This window comes from Saimiri boliviensis, chromosome 2 (genome assembly GCF_048565385.1).
Source record: "Saimiri boliviensis isolate mSaiBol1 chromosome 2, mSaiBol1.pri, whole genome shotgun sequence".
Lineage (NCBI taxonomy): Eukaryota > Metazoa > Chordata > Mammalia > Primates > Cebidae > Saimiri > Saimiri boliviensis.
Genome location: NC_133450.1, coordinates 205,676,263 through 205,703,457, shown reverse-complemented (window position 1 = coordinate 205,703,457; position 27,195 = coordinate 205,676,263). Strand labels below are relative to the sequence as shown.

General features: G+C 43.1%; 1 protein-coding gene across 1 annotated transcript in view; it reads right to left on the bottom strand.

Annotated features, from left to right (window-relative positions):
* Nucleotides 1–27,195, bottom strand: part of SNX30 (sorting nexin family member 30) — a 121,334-nt gene that overhangs the window by 65,084 nt on the left and 29,055 nt on the right. The window contains exon 2 of the mRNA XM_010335957.3: nt 2,731–2,922. Coding sequence (XP_010334259.2) covers nt 2,731–2,922 — 192 coding nt within the window. The remainder of the gene's footprint in view (nt 1–2,730; nt 2,923–27,195) is intronic.

The window sequence follows — 27,195 nt, the reverse complement described above, 5'->3', positions numbered from 1 at the left end:
CCAGCCTCTAAGCAAGCAATGTTTCCTTCCATTCCACGACCTCTCCCCAGACCGTCACCAGGCAGAAACCCACCCATCTCCCTCTAAATGGCATCCCCTATATTTCAGGCTCTTCCCCTTTACAACATCCCTGGTTTTTCAGCCTCTTGGGACCCAAAGGTCCTTGGCCTTCTGTCCATTCATGTCTTTACTTCCTTCCTTCCTCGGCATCTGTTCCGTGGCCCAGAACTTCAATCCCTTACTTACAGCAATATCTAAATGCTCCCTCCCCACTGCCCATTCACCCAATCGCAAAAACCCGCTTGCTCTACCAGACCTGCGTGTGTGAGCACATTGCTGGAGGAAAAACAAAATCAGGCAAATACACGGACAGACACGATACATTCTACAACCAGACCCTCAAACACTGCCAGGCACCCTTTTAATATTCCCTTCGTCAACTCACTCCCACACTGTCCCCATCATTTCTCAAAAGGCCCATAAAAGTTTTGAAAATTTCTAATCCCCACTTCAAACCCCCCGCCCCAACCCTGAGACTTCATCATCTATTCAGAGAGAAAACTGCAGATATAAGCAAAGAACCCCTTAACTTCCTGCCACTAAACAAACTTCCCTTCCTTCTCCACAAACAACGGAAAAAGTACACCGCCCCATCAGTGGCAATTCCAGCTTCCTCCACCTTCCCAGGAGCTTCCACCCTACTCTCCAATCTTCAACCTAATATCGCCTCCTCTACCAATAATACTGGGGACTTGGCACTTAAATAAGTCTCTTTCATCCTTAAAAACAACAGCAGAGAAAAAGAAACCTCCCTCTCTCTCCCTCAAGCCCACGCCCCCTTCTGATCACTGCTCTCTATGCTGGCTTTCATTGCCAAACTTCTAACACTCTTGTCTTCTCTCTCTTACCTCTCACTCACTCTAACCCACTTGGGTTCTGCAGCACTACACCAATGACACTGCTCAAACCACAGTCAGCAATAACTTTGTCATTAATCTAATGTCCACTTTGCATTGTACATAATTCAGCCTCTGAGCAGCATTTACACTCTGTCGACCACCGAGACATTTAGAAAGAGGAATTAGTTGTGGTTTTATGACTTTTTTTTTCCCACACCACTGGTATGAGGCTAAAGACAAGGGAAGAATAACCTCTGAAAGGAGCTGAAGGCTCGCCTCTATTTCCTCATCCTCAAATCTATTTCTGTATTGTCAGTTTCAACCACACATGCCATGCTATTGGACCACGGTGCTGGGGATAGGAAGCATCCCTCTCTTGAAAATCATGTCTTTTGGACTGAGCGTGGTGGCTCACACCTGTAATCCCAGCACTTTGGGAAACCGAGGCAGGTGGATCACCTGCAGTCAGGAGTTCGAAACAAGCCTGTCCAACATGGTGAAACCCCTTCTCTACTAAAAATACAAAAATTAGCCAGATGCAGTGCAGTAATCCCAGCTACTCAGGAGGCTGAGTCAGGAGAATCGCCTGAAACTGGGAGGCAGAGGTTGCAGTCAGCTGAAGTCCCACCACTGCACTCCAGCCTAGGCAACAGAGCAAGACTCTGTCTCAAAAAAAAAAAAAAAAAAGGAAAAAAAATCATGTATTTTGGGCATGTTTATTAATATTTACTACCTCTGGAATCAGCCAGACCTGGACTCTAGTTCCAGCTCCACCACCCAAGAGTTGCATGTCTGTGGGTGATTTTCTTAAGATCTCTGTCTCTCCGTTTTCCCATTTGTAAGATAACAGTATTTATATCTACCAGAGGGTGAAGATCAACTGATAATATATGTAAAGCATTTAGTACAAAATAAATGAGGGTACATTCATACAGTGGAACACTATTGCAGTCTTATAAGCATGCTTACTGGCATTTCCTAGCATAGAAACATGTTCACAATGTATTAAGCAAACTGGGAGTATGCAAAATACTTATTTTTGTAACCAGATGAAGAAAAGTAGTATAGAAAGTCACCAACGATTATTATTCTGGCTGGTGAGCTTACAGGCATTCTTTTACCGTTTTAGCTTACTTGTAATTTCTATGTTTTCTACAATGAACATACATTACTTATACGACATAAAAATAAAAGGGTTTCAACTGCAAAAAAGCACAGTGTAGGGTAACTGTCCAATAACTAGCTGCTGTTATGATGCTACTTTCTTGGAGCCCGAAGAGAAAGGTGTCAGAAGCTGCCTGCCCTCAGAAGGCCTAAACTGGCTCTGCATGACTGGAGAGAGAAGATAATCGTACCTTAGATTTGGGTGGGTAATTATTTGCCTACATTGACTGTCAGCACTAAGCTCATTTTAGCTCAAGCGAAAAGAGCTCTGTACTTTGTCCAGCCCTGGTCATCAGGAATCTGAATTAGGACTAGAGTGTTAAAGCCTTAAGGTAATAAAGCAAAGCATTTGAACAACCCTGTCTTCACACCATTAACATGTTAAACAGTATCATGGTAAAAAAAAAATAAGTGCGAGTGCAGGGATTAAGTGTTTATTTGAAAAATCTTGGTATAATTTCTTCCTCATTCTAAGATTTAAAAAAACTGCTATATATAATCCTCTTAATCTGAATTACATCTATTCTCTCAAAAACCCACACCCACAACTGTAATCAAGGTGAACAGAGATGTACAATGAGGCAGGGAGCAAAGGCAAAATCCACTGAGGTAGACCCCAATCCCCTGAGACCACTCCACACGGGCATTCTGTAACACAGGGACCTACTTTGGTGGTGATCCTATATGTGATGTAGGTCTCCATGGTACACACATGCTTCTTGGGATCATCGACTACAACGAAGAGATCTCTGGTCTCACCATCAATGTCATCATCAAGCTGAAGTCGGTTGAGAAGGGAAGATGAAGAAGCTGGACTTGAAGTACCTGCTGGAGTACCACCATTGGGCAAAATGAGATCCTAAAAGAAGAAAAGAGTTACCTTAAAATTAAATGAAAACACATACTGGAGAGTATCAGCAAAAGCAGCTGGTTTAGCCAAACCAAGAAACATTTCTAAAATCCAAAAATAACTTTCGAAACACCTGAGCCTCTCCTTACTCAGTGTTTCCTGAGCAAACGTATCTTTTATGACCAAAAGAAACAACCTCTGGATCAATTTCATGCCAGTTCATCTTTTTTGGAAGTGCTGGAGAAACCAACATAAGCAAGCAGCTCAAGGGCAGAAAACGAAATAGCCCCACCATCATCAAACCTCAACAAGGAAAAGATCTCTGCAAGCGTACTCTTTCTCACTTTCTCAAGACCACCACCTGGACCCAGGTAAACATTAAGGAACCCAGTCTGGCACAGTGGCTCAGGCCTGTAATCCTAGCTCTTTGGAATGCCAAGGCAGGAGGATCACTTAAGGTCAAGAGTTCAAGACCAGCCTGGCCAACATGATGAAACCTTGTCTCTATTAAAAAAAAAAAATACAAATATTACCTGGGCATGGTGGCACATACCTGTAATCCCAAGTACTCGGGAGGCTGAGGCAGGAGAATTGCTTGAACCCAGGAGGCAGAGGTTGCAGTGAGCCAGGATCGTGCCACTGCACTCCAGCCTGGGTGACAGAGCAAGACTCTGTCTCAAAAAAAAAAAAAAAAAAAAAAAATTAAGGAACCCTCTTAAATACTTTAACACATTTAAAACTCAATCAGCCAACACACAGACAACCAAACATTATGTGTTTCCCAAAAGAAGTTCACAGCACCACCTATGAAGTTTGCTTGCCAAAAAAGAATCTGAATCCTAAACAAGCCTCTAGATATGACACCAATTTGTAGAAAATACAGAAGAGCAGGAAACACATTAAACAATCCTGTGAGGATACAATCAGCTAATCTACACTATGTGAAACCAAAGAGAACCAAAGGTCTGGCTTCCTCAATAAATTGCAAGAAGAAAAGAGAGAGCAAGCACCTACAGATGTAAAGAAACTTAAGAGATCAACCAATTCAATTAAAACAAGATACAAAATGATAAAGATTTTGAGATATTTAGGAAAATTTGAAGACTGATACTAAGGAATTACTGGGTATGATAATGTAAGTATGATTTTACAAAATCTTTGTCTTTTAAAATTATATGCCAAAATACTTATGAATAACATGTCTGGCATTTGCTTCAAAATAATTAAGGATGAGTCGGTGGGATATAAATGATATAAGATGCCCAAGTTGATCACCGCTGAAGCTGACACTTGCAGGTTCATTATACAATTCTCTTCTCTTGTATACGCTTAAAATTTTCCACATTTTTAAAAGAGAGTAGTGGGTAGGAGGGTGGTGAGGCAGGCAAATGCGGGGAAAGGCAGGCCTTGCTCTTTAGACCTTAGTAGGAAGCCAACGAAGAAATTATGTCCCTACGATATTCAAAAAATGGCTGTGAAACTGAGAAGGCCCAGTCACCTTTTCTGGTTTGAAGGTTTGGTAACACGACAGAGCCCTGTGTAGCAGCAGATGTGAAGGCCTCTGAATGTCACCTTGGAGTAAATGGGAGACAGAGACTAAGGACTATGGCAAGAAAGTGACATGACTCCATGGAAAGGGCCTTGGAGACCACTCCAAGTGGGCCATCAGATCACAGGGGCGTAATGGGGAGTGCCTTCCCCATATTCTCTCTTCTTGGATCTCTGCAGATGAGTTATGGCCTAGCCCCAAGTAAGAGAACATACAAGAAACTGAAGGTTAACCAAGCAGTCACGTCCATGGGCTGTAGCTGATGATGAGACATCCAGGAAGGAGGATGGTATGAGGTGGAGAAAAGCAGCATGGCCTGGGGTCACGGGCAGTATCACCCAACTTGAGGGGTAATGGAAAGTACACAGAAAAGGCACCTTCGGCTGGTCTGAAGGTAGTGAGTTATCTCAACTGACAGTTCAGTCAGTTACAGACCCAACTCCTTGTTCTACTCTTTCCCCCTCCTCACTACTGCACTTAACTAGTCTTAAAAAAAAAGAAAGAAAGAAATATAGGAAAGGCAGCTTGAACTCCCATTCCACTGACCACAGACCATTTAATCACATACTTACTTATGCAATGTCAAAAAAAAAATAAAAACTGTAATTACTAAAATAGTACCATTTTCACAGAAGGTACTCATGGAGATAGACTCCTGGGAGGGACTCTACTTCTCTTACACTACACTTCTGACTGCAGGGCAGATGGACAAGCTCATCAGCTGGGACCTCACACCCTCAGCAGCCTCCCTCAGTGTGGACAGGACTGCAGAGCCCAACCACAGCAGCAGCCACTGATGGGATCGCCTCTTCACTACACTGGTACCACGGGACACACTGTGTCCACACCCCAGTGTCTGGGGATTTGTGGGGGACAACATCTTCTCTGGAACTCCAGAATAAACATCATGCCTTGGTCATTTCAGTATTTAAACACTGACCTCAGGCAAGATGCCATACTAGGCATCTCAGGGGTCCTACCTTACATTTTATCAACACTCGCATACTGGGCCTCAGAACAGCTCTGTCAGTGGCTGAACACTGCACAGAAGAAAAAGAACTCAAAATCTTAGGGCAGAGATGCCAAAATCAGCCCAGACAGTGGTTTCCCACAGTCCAGGCTGGCCTGATCTCAGCAGCCTCCTTTATTACCACCTCCTTCCACATCCAGGGGACCAGTTCCTGGGAACCACCCAGCCTTTTCACGCCCCTTATCTTTGCTGGAAAAGCCCTACTCTGTTGTACACAGCAATCTCCAAATATCTTCCAGGAATCTGCTCGAATGCCTTCTTTAATGCTTTCCCTGACCCACTCCCTGGTAGAATTACTCACTCCCTTCTTAATACTTTGAAGACAATTCCACCGAAGCATTTCATAGTTTTAATCGTTTATTTACACGTCAAACTTATCCACAAACACTGTGGGTCCCCAAAGACTGCAACTGTGCCTTGCTCATGTGCATGCACACATGCGTGTGTGTGTGAGACACTGTATTGTGAGAGTGTATGTAATTATCCGTTTTTCTCCCCAGGTCGAGTAGTGGCTCCAAGCCAACTCCCCTAACATTTGCCCTGGGAACCCTAGCCAATAACTTCCCAGGAACAGCCCATATAAAAATCTGAAATGTCTTGGCCAGAGAGTATGAATTAGTTCTCAAATCAGTTGTTAGGGATGAGGGAGCGAAGAGTCAGTCAATCAGATCTTGTCACATACTCCAGATTCTTCCCTCCTAGGACTATGCAATCAGGGGAAACCCCCACAGCCCTCATCCCAGGGTGTTCTTAGGAATGTTACTTGAGACATGAGAACAGTCAATGGGCTACCGGGGTCTGTCATCTCCTAAGCAGTGACGCTGCCACCTCAGACAGACGGCCATGACACAGCCATACACAGCGCTTCCCAGTCTTACTTCACCACACCCCATGACAGCCTCGTGAGGTTAGCAGGACAGGTATCATCTCTACTGATGTGGAAGCAGACTCAAAAAGGTGAAGTAACTCACCCAGATGTACAGACACTAGCATCTGCTGTGCCAAAGGTGGAACCCAGGGGTCTGGTTCCTAGGCCAGGGTTTCTTCCCAAGCTGAATCCTTTTTGTGTGTCTTCTTCCACCCCTAAGTTGTCTCTCATGTCTAATGTCTGGCCATAAATCCTCTAAGGTACATATGAAGCTTCTGTTTTTAAAGCCAGTCAGGGAAAGTTAACATTTTTTTCCTTAGGGTCTTAATACAAGTCTATCCCAAAATGACTCCCTTCAAGATAGGGTCCTCATGAGCAGTGAAGGTGGAGGGAAAGCATGTGCATCTCAGGAGGCCTGGGCAGAGGGTAAGATAAAACTGAATGACACTGGCTGCCCCTCAACAGCATGCTCCAGCACTGGGGTTTGCGACACAGAGATCCGAGCTCAAGAGCAGGTATCAGGTGGTAGCAGCATGTTTATGACCAACTTCTATCACCTTTATGACCGACAGTTCCCTCCAGGAGAGGGAATCCCTTGGCTCAACACAAAAGCCTCCTGCTTTGTTTTTGCTACCCTATAGTCAGTTCTTCATTCTACAGCCAGAGTGCTCCTTTAAAAATTTAAATCAGGCCAAGCTGGGTGGCCTATGCCTGCTATCACAGCACTTTGGGAGGCTGAGGTGGGAGGACTACTTGAGCCCTGGAGCTCGAAACTAGCCTGGGCAACATGGAGAGACCGCGTCTCTACAAAAATTTTAAAAATTAGCCAGGCGTAGTGGCACCTCCTGGTGGTCCCAGCTACTAGGGAGGCTGAGGTGGGAGGATCTCTTGAGCCCGGGAGACTGAGGCTGCAACGAGCTGTGACTGTGCCACTATACCCCAGCCTAGGCCACAGAGGAAGACCCTCTCTCTAAAAAAAATAATAATCATAAATCAAAACACATCACTCCCTTACCCAAAAATCTCAAAGCTATCCCCTGACATTCAGAAGAAAAACCAAACCCCCTCCCCATAACCTGCAAGGGCCAAAACGACCCGGCCCTTAACCTGTTCTCTGACCTCACCACCAACACTCGCGCCAGCTCTAGATATACCAGTCTTCCATAACTGGCCGCACACCATGCAGGCGCATTCTGACCTCAGGACCTTTGCACCTGCTGCTCCCACTACCTAGAGCACTCCTCTCCCTCCAAATCTTCCCATGGCTGCCTCCTCTTCTCAGACAGGCTTCTGCTCAAATGACACCTACTCAGAGAGGCCCCCTCAACTCATCAAATCTAAAATAACTCTACATCCCTCCATCCCTCTCTATCCCCTTCTTTATTTTCTTTACAGGACTTACCACTGTTTGAAAATGTATTAAATATTTATTGACTGTCTGACTCCCCACTAATCTATGAATTCCCTAGAAGCAGAGACAATGCTATCCCTGGCCCATGGTAGGTACTCAATAAGTACTCCATGAATGAATGAATCTTAGAAATGACCCAATTTAATCCTTTGCCAATCGAAAGTACTCAATACATGTCTGTGGAATGACAAGCAACTGAGACTAACCGGAGCCAGACTGCCCAGTTCCGAATCCTGTACCACTAATTACTATCAATGCCAACTGAAGCAAGCTTCTTAATCTCTCTGAGCCCCAGTGTCCTAATTTATAAAATCTGTGTAGTGGGGTCAAGTGAGTTAGTCTACAGAAGCAGTTGGAATAGTGTCTGGTACATGATTGGTGCTATATCAGTACACACACACACACACACACACACACACACACACACACACGTCCTTGTCTGTAAGTATTCTTGCATCCTCTTATAAACTATCAGGCTAGGTTCATAGCAGACACATAATAAATGCTGCTAAAAATAAAAACTGCATTGAGACCCACAGTTGGGGCCTCAAATAAATTTTCTTAATGATTTTATTGTAACAAAAGATATCCAGAATAGCCTTTGTGAAGAGTTACGACCACACAGTTGATTAATAAATGAAACTCCCCATTGTGCAAAATACCAATTTTCACTATGTAGGTTTCCATTGTAAAAGCATTTCTTCCTCCTTCCCCCTTTTACTTTATCCTAGGAAGACAGATGCAGAGTGAGGTTGCTTTATAAATTCCTCTGCTTCAAAGAATTTCAATTTTAAGATACACCATTACGGTCAGCAAGCCACAAGACAGAATATTAAATTAACATAAATCACTGGCAAAATTCTATACTAATTAAACATATGATGTATGAAAACAGTGGGTATATATTAGAAGCCATACAGTTTTAATAAAAACAAGGCATGCTAAAATAATCTAATCTCTCATTTTTATTCTATTGGAGGAATGTGGGCAAGTGGATGATCTAGTTTCAGAGGAGCCTGACAAAGCCTCTCAAGGCATCTTTACGTTAAGGGTAAAATGATGGCTCTCTGAATACAGAGACTACGTATTACTTGTCTTAATTTACCTCCCTTATGCCAGGCACACAGCAGACGCTTAAAGATTGAATGTGTCAGCCGGGCGTGGTGGCTCAAGCCTGTAATCCCAGCACTTTGGGAGGCTGAGGCGGGTGGATCACGAGGTCAAGAGATCGAGACCATCCTGGTCAACATGGTGAAACCCCGTCTCTACTAAAAATACAAAAAATTAGCTGGGCATAGCGGCGCCTGCCTGTAATCCCAGCTACTCAGGAGGCTGAGGCAGGAGAATTGCCTGAACCCAGGAGGCGGAGGTTGCGGTGAGCCGAGATCGCGCCATTGCACTCCAGCCTGGGTAACAAGAGTGAAACTCCGTCTCAAAAAAAAAAAAAAAAAAAGATTGAATGTGTCAGCCAGGTGCGGTGGCTCATGCCTGTAATCCCAGCATTTTGGGAGGCTGAGGCAGGAAGATCATGAGGTAAGGAGTCAAGACCAGCCTGACCAAATGATGAAACCTGGTCTCTACTAAAAAGATAATAATTAGCTGGGTGTGGTGGTGCACACCTGTAATCCCAGCTACTAGAAAGGCTGAGGCAAGAGATTCACTCAAACCCAGGAGGTAGAGGTTGCAGTAAGCTGAGATGGTGCCACTGCATTCCAGCCTGGGCAACGAGAGTGAGACTCCATCTCAAAAAATCAAGAATGATTGTGTCCTATACAAACTGAATATTCTTGATTGTTGATTTTGTTGTAAAATTTAAGCCCACTTTGGAGAATAAACTCAAAGGGACAATTTCAAAAATGTTCTTTTCAAAGATGTTCATGACACAGAGAACAGAGAGTGAAACCTAGAACAGTCCCAAAGGCTCAATAACCAGGAAGCGATCATGTTTGCATTAATAAGACAGAATGTGACACACTCACTTAAAACTTAGATAAACTCGGTGAGTTGAAAACAAGCCTCTGCTTTCTCCCTTTTTCTACCCTCCAGATACTAATTTAACCTAGAGAATGAAAAAAAGAAAAAACAGTGGAGGTAAAAAGAACAAGAAAAACAGTGACTGGAGTCACGTCAATAGTGGAAACTAGGAAAGGGTGCCAGCCAAATGCCAAAGGTCTCGAAGATTATCTATCTACGGGCTCTAACGGGGCCACGACTGATAAAAGAACTAAGAGGAATCTTTAGCCCATGTCACTGAAGTTACTTCAGGTCATCGAGGTTATCTAGCAAGTAGAAAATGTCCTGAACCCCCTTCACATGCACCCCTAATTTGAAAATACGATTGTCAGTGGGGAGTAGAGGGCACGGAAGGTTTGGCAGTGGAGCAGACAAGGACCACCAAGGTGTTGGCTGCCGTGACTGTGACCAAGGGGATGCCAAGCGCAGGCCAATACACCAAGTGTGGGCCATCAGCAGAGGGTACCCTCTCCGTATGGCCCTCCACCTCTCCCCCAGGATGGGTAGAGATGCAAGAAGCAGCTCATAGGAATATGAAAGCATCTTGTTTGGCTGCCCTGGAGTGTGTCCAACAAGCCCACGGCAGGCCAGAAGGCAAATGCTGGAGGGACTGGGCTCTACTGAAATCTCGGCTCGCTGCGACCTCTGCTAAAACACAGAGGAAGCCAGGCTTCTTTCCCATCTGACAGATAACTAGTAATCTATGGATCTAAGACAATTCTAACACATCAAGTAGAAACCCAGGGGATCCGATAACTCACTTGATCTGATGGGGGCACAAATAGCAGGCCTGCATTATCATCTCATCAGAGTCAAGTAAACCATAAAAACAAGTCAAAATGACATGAGCTCATCACTCAGACCCAAGAAAACCAAAACACAAAAAATCAAGAGTAGACATACATTTGAAAAAGACATAGTTCATAAAACAGAACCTTTAGGCCAGACTTACTCTGTGGTCCCCACTTAAAAAAAAAAAAAAAAAAAAGCCTAAACAAAGTGGATTAAACAGAAAAGAGCAAAAGTTATAAACAAAAGCAAAATTTAATTCTTCTAAAAGATGAATGAGATCAACTAAACTTAAGAAACCTGACCAATAAAGAAAGAGGAAAATGGCCAGGCACAGTGGTCTCACACCTATAATCCCAACACTTTGGGAGGCTGAGGCATGAGATTGCAGTGAGCAGACATTGTACTACTACACTCCAGCCTGGGTGACAGAGCAAGATGTTGTCTCAGTAAAAATAAAAAATAAAAAGAAAGATGAAAATGGAAAAGGGGAACATGCAACAAACAATTTAGATCTTGTGTCTATATATGATTATAAATTATAAGGTTGTGCTATGTATAACTGTGCCAACAAATTTGAACATCTATATGAGCTAGATGGCTTTCTAGGAAAAACTATGTGATCAAAGTGAAATTAAGTAGGGGTAAAAAACCCAAGCAGATAAATAACCACAAAACTGTTGTCAGAGAACATCCACTAAGAGGTAAGCTGGGTCCCAAGTGTTTTACAGTGAGCACTCATGAACCTTCAAAGAGTTAGTCCTACTTTATTCAAATATTCTAAGACATAATTTTAAAATGAAGAAAACTTTCAAAATCGTTTCACCATGACTATCTATATCTAATATCAAAATACTAGGACAAAAAAGAAAATTAAACACAAGTATAAACATCATTAATAAATTAACAGCTAATAGTACACTAAAATAAATTTTGAAAAGAAAAAATATATAGCAGGATCAAGTCAAATGTATCCAGGAAAGCAAGAATGATTTAACAATAGGAAATTTATCAAAACAGTTTATTATATTTACTTATTCCATATATAACAATGGTTGAAGATACTCATGTCCAAAACTACCAATATATTTACTGATATCACTCATATCAGCCATTCCATTAAAATCTCTAAGTAAAATTAAGGAGTAAAAAGAAAGTTCCTAAATATGTTTAAAAGTATATATCAGAGGCCGGGCACTGGTGGCTCACACCTGTAATCCCAGCACTCAGGGAGGCCAAGGCAGGTGGATCACGAGGTCAGAAGTTCAAGACCAGCCTGGCCAACATGGTGAAACCCCATCTCTACTAAAAATACAAAAATTAGCTGGGGGTGGTGGCAGGCGCCTATAATCACAGCTACTCAGGAGGCTGAGGCAGATAATTACTCGACGGCAGGAGGCAGAGGTTGCAGTGAGCCAAGATTGCACCACTGCTCTCCAGCCTGGGCGACAAAGCGAGACTGTCTCAAAAAACAAAAAACAAAAGTATGTATCAGAAAACATGAGCAATTAATCTTGAAGACATTATTCTAAGTGAAAGAAGCCAGATGAGAAAAACCACATGCTATATAATTCCATTTATATGAAATATTAGAACAGGCAAATCTTGAGAGACAGAAAGCAGACTTGGTTGCCAGGGGCTACAGGGAGGGGGAACAGGGAGAGATAGCTTAATAAAGACCAAATTTCTTTTTGGGGTGACAAAATATTCTAAAATTAGATAGCGATGATGGTTGCACAATCCTGTGAATATACTCTCAAATATATACTTTAAAATGGTGAATTTCATGGTCTGTAAATTAGCTCCAATAACAAAAAAAAAATCAAAAATTTAGTGGACATATTTTTAAAATGAAGAAACCTTTCAAATCACACATGCATGTCCACTACTTTAAGATACAAAGTATTTGCCATAATTCAAAACCATTCTGGAAATTCTAGGTACTGCAATAGTGCAGAGAAGAATACTTGAATTCATACAGTGATCTGCCACATCACCTCATAGCAATAGGTCAGGCTCCTTCCAAATTATCTAAAATTTTTAATACACATAATAGCAAATGTGTTCAAAGCATTTTTAAATGGTAAACATGAACTGATATATTTACTAAATGTTCTGGGAAAGAAGTAGAGGACAGAGACTATATGATAGATGACATTAACATTCACAATTACGAACTTCCCTTCCTTTCAAAGGATCATATATTCTTATCATTGCCAAGTGACCTCCCATAGGAAGACACATCTCCACCACACTGACTTTGGGCTTGGACACGTGACTTGCTCCGGCCATGAATGACATGGATGTACATCAGATCAAAGCAGATCCTTTAAGAGCCACTGCACGCTTCCACCAGCTCCCCTGCTCCTTGACTTTGAAAGTAGTGTGTCCCAAACAGGGACTGCTCATTTGGAACGGGAAGACTTGCAGGAGAGGGCCAGAGAAGCTGACTCACGGCCACGGACACATAACATGACCTAGAAATTAGTGCTTGTTGCAAACCTTTGCATTTTGGAGTTATTACCACAGCAAAGCTGACAAGTACATATAATCATTAAAATGTCTGCATAATTTTTAAAAATCTAGGCCAGGCGCAGTGGCTCGCACCTGTAATCCCAGCACTCCATCTCAAAAACAAAAACAAAAAAATCTAGATAGGAAACAGTGATATAAACAGTAGGGAATATTAAGACACAGAGATTTATCTCTTTTTTTTTTTGGTTTTTCTTTTTGTGGAGTTATTCGAATGTATCTCATGTTCTGCGCTCCTACTTGCTTATGAGTAGGAAGTTCAGTTTCCCTTGCCACGTAGCCCAGAAATCCCCACTTCAAATATTCTCCAAATACTCCAAGGTTGCTTATATAAATCTCCAAGTTCCCAAGGCCCATGAACCTGTGGTTTCTAGGTTAGTATCCCCCCACTGAACAGTTCTACGTGTTTCCACTTTGGATTCACTTCTTATATGGCAAAGGCTTGTTCTTTAAACACGGTTTAAGAGACCACCTGTCTCAAAGCTTTATCTGTTGTTAAAGTTATTTAGAAACTGAAAAGGTTTTCATAGGTTTTCTATTAGAAACTCTGCCCTTCGAGCAAATTCCACCCATTGGCCTGATGCAAAAGAACACCTCTCAACAAGATCATAAATAAAGTCAAAATGAAAGAGCCCAAGTCCACATTCCTTGGCAAAGTTTCCGGTGTCTGTTAATAGTTTTCTAAGAATCTCCGGACTAACAATCACTTCTCCATACATTCTTATGATTCTTGGGAGCAAAGATTTTCCCCAACTCTCAGCTGCATTTATTATATATGATTCCTATTCATTCCTTCTAAGGAAGATCCAGTATTTCAAGCACATACTAAACACCTGATACACAATGCCAAAGTGCCAAAGCAGTGCTACCAAACAAAATAGAATATAGCATCCGTGTTCAAATAACTTTAGCTGGAGATGTGGACATGAGACCTCTAATTCTGATGCAGTGCAATACTGGTTATGAACGGAGCTCCATGAATTGATGAGGGCAACTTGAGAATAAGAGAAGAAAACAAGGCTGGGGGAGAGCTTGGCCAGGACATTCCGGTGGAGAAATCCCCAACAATCAAGGATGAGAGGCATTTCCGAGAGCTTGTTCCTAACAATGATAACTAAGGTCCCCAACACAAAAATTCTGCCTCTGCTGGTGGTCAAGGATGTGCATGCCACTTGGAGGACTCAACAGCCCAAGCAGACGGCTTTCTAGAAAGACAAAAGTAACCTGCCCAGAGAGCATAGACAGAGAGAACACAACTCTACCTAAAATCCTGCGCTCGGGGCCAGCTGCAGTGGCGCACGCCTATAATCCCAGCAATTTGAGAGGCCAAGGCAGGAAGATTGCTTGAGCCCCAGAGTTCGAGACCAGCCTCAGCAACATAGTGCAACTGTATCTCTACCAAAAATACAAAAATTAACTGGGCATGGTGGCACATGCCTGTGGTCCCATCTACTGGGGAGGCTGAGGTGGGAGGATCACCTAAGCCTAGGCGGTTGAGGCTGTGGTGAGCCAAGATCATGCCACTGCACTCCAGACAGTGACAGAACAAGACCCTGTATCAAAAGAAAAAAGAAATCCTGCAATCCTGCTCTCTTTTCTGCCTACTTTGATACTCATTCTCAGGAGCTTGCCAACTGAAGATTTATAAAGCAAAGGAAAGCATTCCTCCACTGAAATTTTCTGCACCAAAATCACACAAGGGTCTAGGGGGTAGAACACCCCCAGAGATCGTCCAAGTTGTCTCTATTACACAGAAGGAAAAGTCTTAGACGTAACAGGCATGAGGTCACTTGAGTGGTGTGTGAGGAGCCCAGGTAGGGCTGCGCTACACCACAGTCCAGGCATTCCTCTTCATGGCTTAGGTAGGAAGAAGGTTCCTAGAATGATCCCTTCATAAATAATAGTTCCTTTCCTACCCTTTGGCCAACACCTCTTAACTGTACCATCTGTTCATCTTACAAAGCCTGGTTCTCATCTATGTGCTTCCGTTCTACCATGTGACACGGTACTACACACACAGAGGGCAACTCAGCATGTGACCTAACAAGTCAGGTGCCGAAGGAAAGTTCAAGAAAAGGGCATTTGGGGTTTTTAGAACAAAGGCCTAGAGGAAATAATTTCTGATACAGAGCTGAGCATATTCTTGCTGATTAATCATCAGCCCAGTCCAAACCTTCTCAAGGACAAAAAAAAAAAAAAAACACTCAAGTGAGAGACAGAACAGGGCAGGACGCAACTCTCAACAGCAAGTGCCGAGTAGTTCCTGTTCATCCACTCTACAGCCCACACTTCTCAGATGTGCAAAAGCCTTGCACTTCTAGCAAGACTAAGTGTCCTTGCCTCGGGTGGATTCCCTGAGGTCAGGAGTTCGAGACCAGACTAATTAATATGGTGAAACCCCGTCTCTAAAAATACAACAACAACAACAACAACAAATTAGCCAGGTGTGGTGGCATGCGTCTGTAGTCCTAGCTACTCAGGAGGCTGAGACAGGAGAATTGCTTGAACACAGGAGGCGGAGGGTGCAGTGAGCCGAGATCGCACCACTGCACTCTACCCTGGGTGACAGAGTGAGACTCAGTCTTAAAAAAAAAAAAAATGGTCCTTGCCTCAAAAATTACTGAAAACTCACCACTCCTCTACAATAAAGGCTGTCTCTCTGGAACCCACAGGCACCTTGGGGGCCAAAAATTATGCACCAACATTTGCATGTGCACATTTAATGATTTGTGATACATATACCCTATCTATGGGGCTGGGGGCTGTCCTTAAATCCTCAACCCAGACCTAAAATGAACACAAGAGGAGGATGTGCTAAATGAGAAGGAAATGTGTGACTATATTCAAATAGGTCATACTTCCTTCCACAATGTTTTCACTTCATTTTTTTCTCCCTATACAGAACAGGTTCTCTCTGTACTGTACTAGTTTCGTGGCACTTGACAATGTTGTATTGATTCAGATCTGCATCTAACCACAAAGCAGCTAGAGGAGACGTTTTTCTGTGGAACTTTTCAAGGCCCAAGACACAGTTTCCCCATAGCATCTTTTTAGAATCCTGAAGTGTGCCCGCCTACAACCCAGAAGTGCAGATGGCCTTTCAGGGTGGAGCTCCACCTGACTGGCTACCTGGCTGCCCCAGATGGAATTCCCATGTTCCTACTGGCATGACTCAGACTGAATGTGGGTGATTTCTATTTCCATGGTTAGTTTATTCACTGGAAAAGAAAAAGGCCCTGAATCAATTGTCTGATCATAGTCAAAACATTAAAGAATAAGAGAAAAAACAGGAACAGGGTATTCTAAACCAAAACTGCTCAAACGAGTTTCACACCGAAGTAACCAAACAAGGACAGGTAAGGAAAGCGAAAAAAGGCAAGAAGAGGCTGGGCATGGTGGCTCACGCCTGTAATCCTAGCACTTTGGGAGGCCAAGGCAGGCAGATTGCTTGAGCCTACATGTTTAAGATAAGCCTGAGCAGTATGGTAGAACCCCATCTCAAAAGTTAAAAAAAGAAAAAAAGAGGCAAGGACAGACGTAAAAGAAAAGGGCCTTGGGCTGGGCACGATGGCTCACACTTGTAATACCAACACTTTGGGAGGCCAGGGCGGGTGGGTCACCCGAGGTCAGGAGTTCGAGACCAGCCTGGCCAAGATGGAGAAACCCCGTCTCTACTAAAAATACAAAATCAGCTGGGCAAGGTGGCACATGCCTGTAATCCCAGCACTTGGGAGGCTGAGGCAGGAGAATCGTTTGAACCCAGGAGATGCAGGGTACACTGAGCTGAGATTATGCCACTGCACTCCAGCCTGGACAACAGAGTGAGATTCCATAAAAAAAAAAAAAAAAAAAAAAAAACTTAGCTAGGCATGGTATTACATACCTGTAGTCCCAGCAACTCGGGAGGCTAAGGTGGGAGGATCCCTTAAGCCCAGGAGGTCAAGGCTGCAGGGAGCTGTGATTACACTACTGCACTCCACCTTGGGTGACACAGTGAGGTGATGTCTCAAAAAAAAAATTACATTCTTAAAAAAAAAAAATAATATATATATATATATATATATATATATATATATATATATATAGTTAAATGTACTGTAAGCAACTTTCTTCAAGTAATGAAATATTTGATTATGTTTCTATGAGATGGCAGAGTGTGAGAGAAAATAAACACTCCCTTTTTATCCTATATACCAAAACATAGATGTTTTCCAACACACAGGAGTTTTAAGCAGCCTAATTAACACAATTCTATATTCCCCTAAAGCACGCATTAGAAAACATGGAAGGCAAAATTTATTCACTCATGTATTCATCCACACACTTACCAAGTTTCCACGGACTGCCAGGTGTTATTCTAGACATGGAGGAAAGGGCGCCTATAAGGAATTTACTTGAGGAATCAGGTTTAGGTGACCTGTGTACTAGAGCCCAGAAGCAGCCAGGAGTAATTCTGTTCTCCAAGGAAGGCTTCAGAGAGGGCGGTTTGACCTGGGCTTGGCAGGATGGCAGAAGACCTGGGTTTAAATTCTAGTTCTCTCACCAGCTAAGCGGTCATAAGAAAACCAGTTCAACGTACTGACGTTCACCAGAAAACAGCAAAACCTGGTCCAGGCTAGGCTGCATGGAGATTATTGGAAAGAGAAAGGAATTGCCTGCAAGAAACACCACATCAGCAGAATCGCCAGGTGGGGGACGGGCGGGGGCGCAGAAGGCAAAAAAGAAGGCACAGGCAGGGGACCAGTCACCCTGGATGGATGTGAGCTGCTCCAGGGGAAGCAGCAGGAAATAAAGCCTGGAAAGTGGATTAGCTCCAGAATCCGAGGAATTTTAAATAACAGGCTGAACAATCTGAGGTGCACCCCATAGGCAATGGCAAAGTTGTTAACAGGAAAGTGGCAATCATGCACACATTTTACAAAAAAAAAAAAACTTCAGAGAACGCCTGCAGAAAAAATGAAGAGGGAAATATGGGAGATGCAAGAAGGGGCAGCTGGGGAGCTGCTGAACTGTCCAGGTTCCCCTCTCCCAACAATACCTGACCGAGGGGGCAGGTGCCAGGAGAGGCAAGGGCAGATGAGAGGAGCTGTCAATGCCAAGGTCAGATGGCCTGGGATACTCTGGTGAATGTTTCCTAGGCAGAAAACAGTCTGGCCACACCAGGAGGAATCATGTTTCAAACACAGATAAATTAAAGAGGACTACACACTGATACCATTCTAGTAAAATTGAATAAACCTAAGTTCAGCAGCCCTGTGTGCCACCTACAGAGTCCATCCTTAGGACATGAGGGCAAGTCCTACTGAAACGGCTGTGTTCAGCAAAAGCTCAAACCAAGGTCACAGGGTACACCTTAACATATTCTTACCCACGTGACAGCTGCCTTTCACACTCACTCAACTTCAGTAATTTGCTTCAGTGATACCTGATTCAAGATATTTTTTTCCACTCTCACAAGCCAGCAGCCCTCGCCACAGAAATTCACGTGGGGACTCTTGGCCACAGTTCATTTAAGGAGGCAGGATGCACAAATAGCCCACAGGCTGTCATCACAGCCTGGCTCTGACACGGCCTGAGTGTTCTCCTTTAGGACCTACAGACCCACCCTTGGCGGAGAGCAAAAGGTGGCCAGCTAACTGCCCAGGAACCTGGGCTATAAGTTGATTCAAAACCACAACAAAACCTCAAAATAGAAAGCAAATTCTTGGAGCTAAGAAGGACTTGGAGACAAAATCTATCCTTTTCACAGCAGTCTATCCATATAGCTCTAAATCAAGGGCAAGGAAGATAAAGAAATTAAATCTGGCCGGGCGCGGTGGCTCAAGCCTGTAATCCCAGCACTTTGGGAGGCCGAGGCGGGTGGATCACGAGGTCGAGAGATCGAGACCAACCATGGTCAACATGGTGAAACCCCGTCTCTACTAAAAAAAAAAAATACAAAAAATTAGCTGGGCATGGTGGTGCGTGCCTATAATCCCAGCTACTCAGGAAGCTGAGGCAGGAGAATTGCCTGAACCCAGGAGGCGGAGGTTGCGGTGAGCCGAGATCGCGCCATTGCACTCCAGCCTGGGTAACAAGAGCGAAACTCCGTCTCAAAAAAAAAAAAAAAGAAATTAAATCTTTAAGTTCACACTCTGCCAGGCACTGTACAAGCCACTTTACATAGTAATGTCTCACTTAACCCTTAAAATAACTTGGTGGCAGAGGGGAAGAATTTTATTATCCCTGTTTTATTAAGAGACTAGGTTACAGACCAGGAAAGTTAAAAGACACAGTCACTCAGCTAGCAACAAGCAGAGGCCCAACCCAGCCTCAAGACCTCAGAGCAGAGGCTAGCAGCCTCCATCATCTGCCTCCATGGCACCAGAGATTTTGTTAAACAGGTACCTGCAGGACAAGAAATCCCCAACTACCACCACATTCACCTTTGCATCTGTGGCATCTGGAGAAGTACCTGGTGGTCAGCAATCCTTCATTAAAGTTTCTTAAAACAATGAAACTCCTGAACCACTAGTGTCAGAGAAATAAATCAAGCCACTTCTCTTCTCAAGGGAGCTGAAGAATCAGCCGGCTCCAGAGAAGATCCAACACAAAGTGCCAGAAACCATTAACACACAGCTCCACTTGGCCATCAGCAATCCCCAACAGAATCCAGAAAAATAAAACAAGACCCCACCAGTGTCTGCTCTTATTATAGAAATAAATGCAAGTGGTCAGACAGCATTGTACAGGGGCACATCTGGCTTGAACATTCAGTGTTAATGCAGGAGGTAGGGGGAACCAAATCTCCAGGGAACTCTTGAGTAACATATCTCTTGTCCAAATAGCTTGATGACTCACCCTATCATTCCCTAAACTGATGGAATGGATCTGAGTTTTAATACATAACTGTGGAACTTCGAAGAGTGAAGAGAGAATAGATTATTCTGTAAATGCTGATGAAGATTTTGGTTAACTATGTAGAAAATAGTTTCTCTAATGTTAAACGCAAAAATAAATGTCAGGCCATTTAAAGGTTAAAAAAATGATGAGTACTAGATGATGATTTATATCAAGGGTCAGCAAACTTTTTTGTTAAGGAACAGTTTGTGGCCATAGTGTCTCTGCTGCAACAACTCAAGTCAGCCGTTATAATGCAAAGGCAGCTATAGACAGTAGGTAAACAAATGAGCGTGGTTTTGTTCTAATAAAACTTTATGGCCAGCTGTGGTAGCTCACGTGGTAATCCCAGCACTTTGGGAGGCCAAGGAGGATGGATCACCTGAGGTCAGGAGTTACAGACCAGCCTGACCAACATAGTGAAACCCCATCTCCACTAAAAATATAAAATTAGCCGGGCGTGATGGACCATGCCTGTAATCCAGCTACTTAAGCGGTTGAGGCAGGAGACTCTCTTGAACCCCGGAGATGGAGACTGCAGTGAGCTGAGATGCACCATTGCTCTCCAGCCTGGGCAACAGGAGCAAAGCTCCGTCTCAAAACAAAAACAAAAAAGAAAAACCTTTATTAACAAAGACTGACATTTTAATTTCACTGATTTTCACATGGCACAGAATATAATTCTTTATATTAGCCACTTAAAAATATAAAAACCACTTTTAAGACTAATGATGGTAAAGTATCAGGGTGGGGTTTGGGGTAGGTGTGGTAATAAAAGGGAAGCAGGAGGGCTGGACGCGGTGGCTCAAGCCTGTAATCCCAGTACTTTGGGAGGCCGAGGCGGGTGGATCATGAGGTCGAGAGATCGAGACCATCCTGGTCAACATGGTGAAACCCCGTCTCTACTAAAAAAAAAAATACAAAAAATTAGCTGGGCATGGTGGCGTGTGCCTGTAATCCCAGCTACTCAGGAGGCTGAGGCAGGAGAATTGCCTGAACCCAGGAGGCGAAGGTTGCAGTGAGCCAAGATCGCGCCATTGCACTCCAGCCTGGGTAACAAGAGCGAAACTCCGTCTCAAAAAAAAAAAAAGAAAGGGAAGCAGGAGGGAGCCTTACAGTGATGGAACAGTTCTATATCTTGACTGTGATGGTGCTGGTTATAGAAATCTATACATGTAGTAGAACTGCACAGAACTGCACACATACATACATGCACATAAAACTCACGAAACCTGAATGACTCTTATGGATTGCACCAAAGTATTATCACCCAAGTGCACAAGACATTTCCATTGAAGGAAAGTTAACAAAGGGCATCTGGGACCTCTTTCTCCACATTTTTTGGTAATTTTATGTGACTCTATAGTTACTTCAAAATTAAAAGTTTTGGCTGGGTGCGGTGGTTCACACCCATAATCCTATCACTTGGGAGGCTGAGGTGGTGGCTTGATTGAGGCCAGGAGTTTGAGACCATCCTAGCCAACAAAGTGAAACCCCACCTCTACTAAAAATAGAAAAATTAGGCCAGCGTGGTGGCGCATGCCTGTAATCGAAGCTACTCAGGAGGTAGAGGCATGAGAATCCCTTTTTTTTTTTTTTTTTTTTTTTTTTTTTTTTTTTTAAAGAGATGGGGTTTCACCATGTTGGCCAGGATGTTCTCAATCTCTTGACCTTGTAATCCGCCCACCTCGGCCTCCCAAAGTGCTGGGATTACAGGCACGAGTCACCCCGCCTGGCCGAGAATCCCTTGAACCCAAGAGATGGACATTGCAATGAGCTGAGATAGTGCCACTGCACTCCAGCCTAAGCAACAGAGCAAAAGTCTGTCTCAAAAAAAAAAAAAAAAAAAGTTTTTAATAAAATTAAACAAGACAATAAAAAAGCATTCTTAACCCATGAGCTATACAAAAACAGGCAGCTGGCCAGATTTCCCCTTTCGGCCTTCATTTGCCAATTTCTGATTTTGATGAACAGCATATAAAAATCTTGTGGTTAGAAAGGCTTTCTAAACCCCAAACCAAAAGCAGAATCCATACAGGAAAAGCATAATAGACGGCAATTTTTTTTCCTATGTCAAGAAGATATAACAAAGATTAAAATATAAATAAACTGGGGAAAGGATGTGAACATGTATGAAAATAGGTTGTTTGCTTTAACATATCAAGAGTTTTGAAAATCATTATTTAAAAGGCAGAACGCAGTACAAAAATGAATTATGTAAATATGGCAATAAACAATAATCAATAGTAAACAAAATGAAAATGAAAACAAGGTATCTTTTCTCGCACAAAAGCAACGAAGATTAAAAAGATTACCTCTGATTGCCAAGCCACATTGTTTCTACAACACGCTAAAAAAATATTCAGGACACCAACACCAAAATAAAACGGCTTTTTCAAAGCTCCGTTCACAGCCAAAAGAGCAAGGAAGGGCATTGCAAACGAGAGACTGTAAGCTGGAAGACAATACTATGGTTAAGGGACTCTGTGATGGGTTGAATCATCTTGGCTAAAGAGAAAATTTTGGTAACAGAACTGGCATTCCCTCCTTCAATTTTCAGCCATGGCTAAGTGTCATCAATGTCTACGCTGAGGACAAAGATTCGCAACACACTACCGCATCCATTTGTTTTCAATGACCCAGATGCTTTTCCTCTGTCAGTGGTGATTAATGACAGATGGTAATATTTATACCTAGTGAATTTCATCTTACTATGAAATTCAAGCCCTGGGAAAACAGACAGCCCTCAAAATCACCCAAGGTAGCAGAAGACACAAGTGGCAGTCAGGCAGATGCTGTGCGGATGGTAGGTGTTAGGAACATTTTCCAATTCTGTGCACAATGGCGCTACCACATCAAGGGAGGAGCCCACATAGAGAAGGCAGAAAACCCATTCTTCTTGGGTTTTGGTGAAAAGGAAATAGCTTCCAGAAGTGCAAATAGAAGGCTTAGAGATCCCCTTCCAGCTGCCATCAGCAAACCCACGTCAAGTATTTTGAGAACTCTAGAATGACTTCCTTAGGATATGCCAAGCAGGAATTACAACCTTCTTTCTCTGTTTTTTAACTGTAGTAAAACACACATAAAATAAAACTTACCATCTTAACAATTTTTCGGTTCACAGTTAACTAGTGTTAAGTACATTCACAGTGTTGAGGGAAACAATCTCTAAAACTCTGTTCACGCCCTTCTTTGTTTTTTTTAACCAAGGGACTTTCTGGCTATGATTGGTTTGAACTCTCACCCAAATTCTGCCTGCTTATACACATACACGTACATGTTTAAACAGAAAAGTACAAACATGCATGCATGGCCACAACAACATGCACCCCAGTAGTGGCACCAGAATAAATCTCACTGCTTAGGAGAACAGCAGGTGCCTCCTCCAGAAGGTGGAAGCAGTGGGTTGGTCCCCAGAGCTGCAGACTGGCATGAGAGCATTCTAGTCTAACAGCAGTCTGTCCTAGGCCAAGATCCTCGCCTTGCACACACATCCTGAGACAAGCATGTGTCAAAAGCATTTGCGGGGTACAGTGACAGCTGCCGTCGCTCCTCACCAGCTGAGAGATTCCCCGCGTCCTCTCAGAGTTCCCATTTCCTCACCTGTAAAACAGGCGCCCTGCATGGAGGCAGGGATAAAGCGCCTGCCTCGAGTATGAATGAGAGAAAACCAGTGGGGCGCTCAGCCAAGCGCACCCTGCACAGAGTAGCTTCTCCACAGCCAACTCCCTTCCCTCACCTGCCCTCACCCTTCGGCAATGAATGTTACTCCCTTTTTATGTTGGTTTTTTTGAGACAGATTCTCACTGTGTCACCCAGGCTGGAATGCAGTGGCACAATCTTGGCTCATTGCAACCTCCAGGTTTCCAGGTTCAAGCAATTCTCCTGCCTCAGCCTCTTAAGTAGCTGGGACTATGGGCACCCACCACCATACCTGGCTAACTTTTGTATTTTTAGTAGAGACAGGGGTTTCACCATGTTGGCCAGCTGGTCTTGAACTCCTGACCTCAAATGATCCACCCACCTTGGCCTCCTAAAGTGGTGGGATTAAAGGCAGGCACCACCATGACTGGCCCAAGGTAACCCTCTTTTATGTGTTCACTTGAGCAGCAGACTGGGAAGGAAAAAAGAGAATATGAAACAGAAGGAGAAATAAGTGGTGGAGAGTGAAGAGAATCCACAAAAATCTCCCCACAGTGAAGCTAATGAGGCTCACTCTTCTCTTCCCCCTCACACAGCCCATCCATCATCTCCTAGGGAGATAAGTAAACGTCCCGCTAATGTCACACAGGACCAGCTAGAGCCCTCACAGGCCAGGCCACAGATGCAGAGAATCTAATGGGAGAATACACCTTTACCACCTCCCATCACATGTGCCAGCATGCTCAAGTCTAACAGGGATACGCTATCGTCCTAGGCCAAGATCATCATCTAGGTATCACAATGAGAGGTCCAAAAACATGGGAACGCTAAACAAACATAGGTGAGTTTAACTTCAAATTAAACAGAAAAGTGGAAACACCAGGATGGTGAAATAAAAATAAGTGCATCATACAGGCCAGCAGATCAAGGAATTCTCTCAAGAGGCACAGTGAAAAATATAATGCAATAAAATGAGACAAGAAAGAGTGAAGTTAAAAAAGGAGAGACTAAAACTCAAATATCCATAAGAGCTTTCTCCAGAAAAAGAGAATAAAGAACGAAAAAGGATGCAGATGAAGCAGTAAAACTGAGAGGGCCCACTGGGTTTCAAGTGGGAAATTTAAAAACACACACACACACAAAATACCAGAAGACTGGCGAGATTTCTAAATTTAAGAAGAAAAATCTAAGGATATGTAGAAGACTACATGAAGAAGAAAAAGAATCACTAGGACAGACTTCTCATCTGGGACAGTTGGTGCTGAACTAATTGAAACAATGGAGTACTATGTAATCATTAAAAAGGAAGAGGGTGGAGGCAGCTAATGGGGAGGAAGTTCTCTATGTGCCAATTTGGAACAATCTCCAAGAACTAAGGTTATATGTAAAGCATGGTACAAAAAAGGTATGTTACCATCTTTTTTTAAAAAAAAAAAAAAAAGAAAAGAAAAGAGACTACACACAGCCATTTTTATATTTATGCATAGCGTATCTTATAAACTTTCTCCAGAAATTGGTAACATTTGTTGCCTCTGGGGAGAGAAACCTGCTGACAGTGGAAAGGGGTGCTGAGCCTAGGGCAAAAGGGAGATTTTTCACCAGATACATTTTTGTAACTTCTGAATTTTGTGTGAAGAGAATGCATTGCCTACACACACACACACACACACACACACACACACACACAAATTTAAATTTAAAAAGACAAGCCACAGAATGGGAGAACACACAATATTCACAATATATAAAGAACCCTTAATAAGAATATATAAAAGGTCAGGCTCAGTGGCTCACTTGAATGAGGTATTAAGTTTTGGTAGGCACACAGAAGTTGGAGGCTGAGTCAGAGGAGAAGCAGACCAAGCAATCTGCAGATGAAAGTTAAAAAGGCGCGTGGATCACAAGGTCAGGAAATCAAGACCATCCTGGCCAACATGGTGAAACCCTATCTCTACTAAAAATACAAAAATTAGCCTGGCGTGGTGGTGTGCACCTGTAGTCCCAGATACTCAGGAGGCGGAGGCAAGAGAATCACTTGAACCCGGGAGGTGGGGGTTGCAGCGAGCCAAGATCAGGCCACTGTACTCCAGCCTGGGCAACAGAGCAAGACACTGGCTCAAAAAAAAAAAAAGTTAAAAAAGGACAGATAGGCTAGGTGATGTATTTACATTTTAGATGGAGATAGCCATATAAGGCCCAGTGAGGCTCACCCCTGTAATCCCAGCACTTTGGGAGGCTGAGGCTGAAGGATCACAAGGTCAAGAGATCAAGACCATCCTGGCCAACACGGTGAAACCCCGTCTCTATTAAAAAATACAAAAATTAGCTGGGCATAGTGGCACATGCCTGTAGTCCCAGGTACTCAGGAGGCTGAGGCAGGAGAATTGCTTGAGCCTGGAAGGCAGAGGTTGCAGTAAGCCAAGATTGCACCACTGCACTCCAACCTGGCAACAAAGTGAGACTCTGTCTCAAAAAAAAAAAGACTATATAAAGAACATATAGGCAGGGCACAGTGGCTCATGCCTGTAACCACACCACTTTGGGAGGCCAAGACAGGCATATCATTTGAGGTCAGGAGCTCAAGACCAGCCTGGCCAACATAGTGAAACCCCATCTGTACTAAAAATACAAAAAATGAGCTGGGTGTGGTGGTGCACATCTGTAATTCCATCTACTCGGAAGGCTGAGGCATGAAAATCGCTTGAACCTAGGAGGCGGAGACTGCAGTGAACTGAGCTTGTGCCACTACACTCCACTGACAGAACAAGACACTGTCTAAAAAAGTAATAATAATTAAAATATATATATATACAGAACTCAGTAACAAAAACAACCCAAAGGGAAAAGATCTGAACAAAGACTTCACAAGAGAATATACAAACAGCCAATTTGCATGTGAAAGAGGCTCAGCATCATTAATAATCACGTAAACACAAATCATAACCTCCAGATATTGCTACATACTCACTAGAATGGCTAAAACTAAAAAAGTTGACAATCCCAAGTCTTGGCAAGAATGTGGAGCTACTCAACACTGTAACTTCATTTTTAGGTATTTACTCAAGAGAAACATGTCAACCAAAGACTTGCAAATGAATGTTTATGGTAGCTTTGTGTCTTTCTAGGAATTTGCCCATTCTGTCTAAATTACATAATTTATTGGCATAGAATTGTTCACAGTCCTCCTTGTAACCCCTTTTCATTTCTCTAAGGTCATTAGTAATATGACCTTACAGACCCACTCGTTCATTTCTCATTTTAGTAATTTGAATCTTCTTTTTTTTCTTGGTCAATCTAGCTATAAAGATCTGTCATTTTTCCTGATTTAAAGAGCCAAATTTTGGTTTGGGGTTTTTCTCCATTGTTTTAGACTGCTATCTTATTAATTCTGGGGTAGAAGAAGAGAAACAGAAACCTGAAAAGCCCTGAAATGCAACAGTGGGGATTTGGCTAGCAGCACCTAGCACAGTGCCCAACACTTGATCAATATTTGGTGAATAAATGAATGGAATAGGACCTTCCTGATTAAGTCCAGTTTCTCTCATCCATTTCCTCCGGGAGAGAATTCT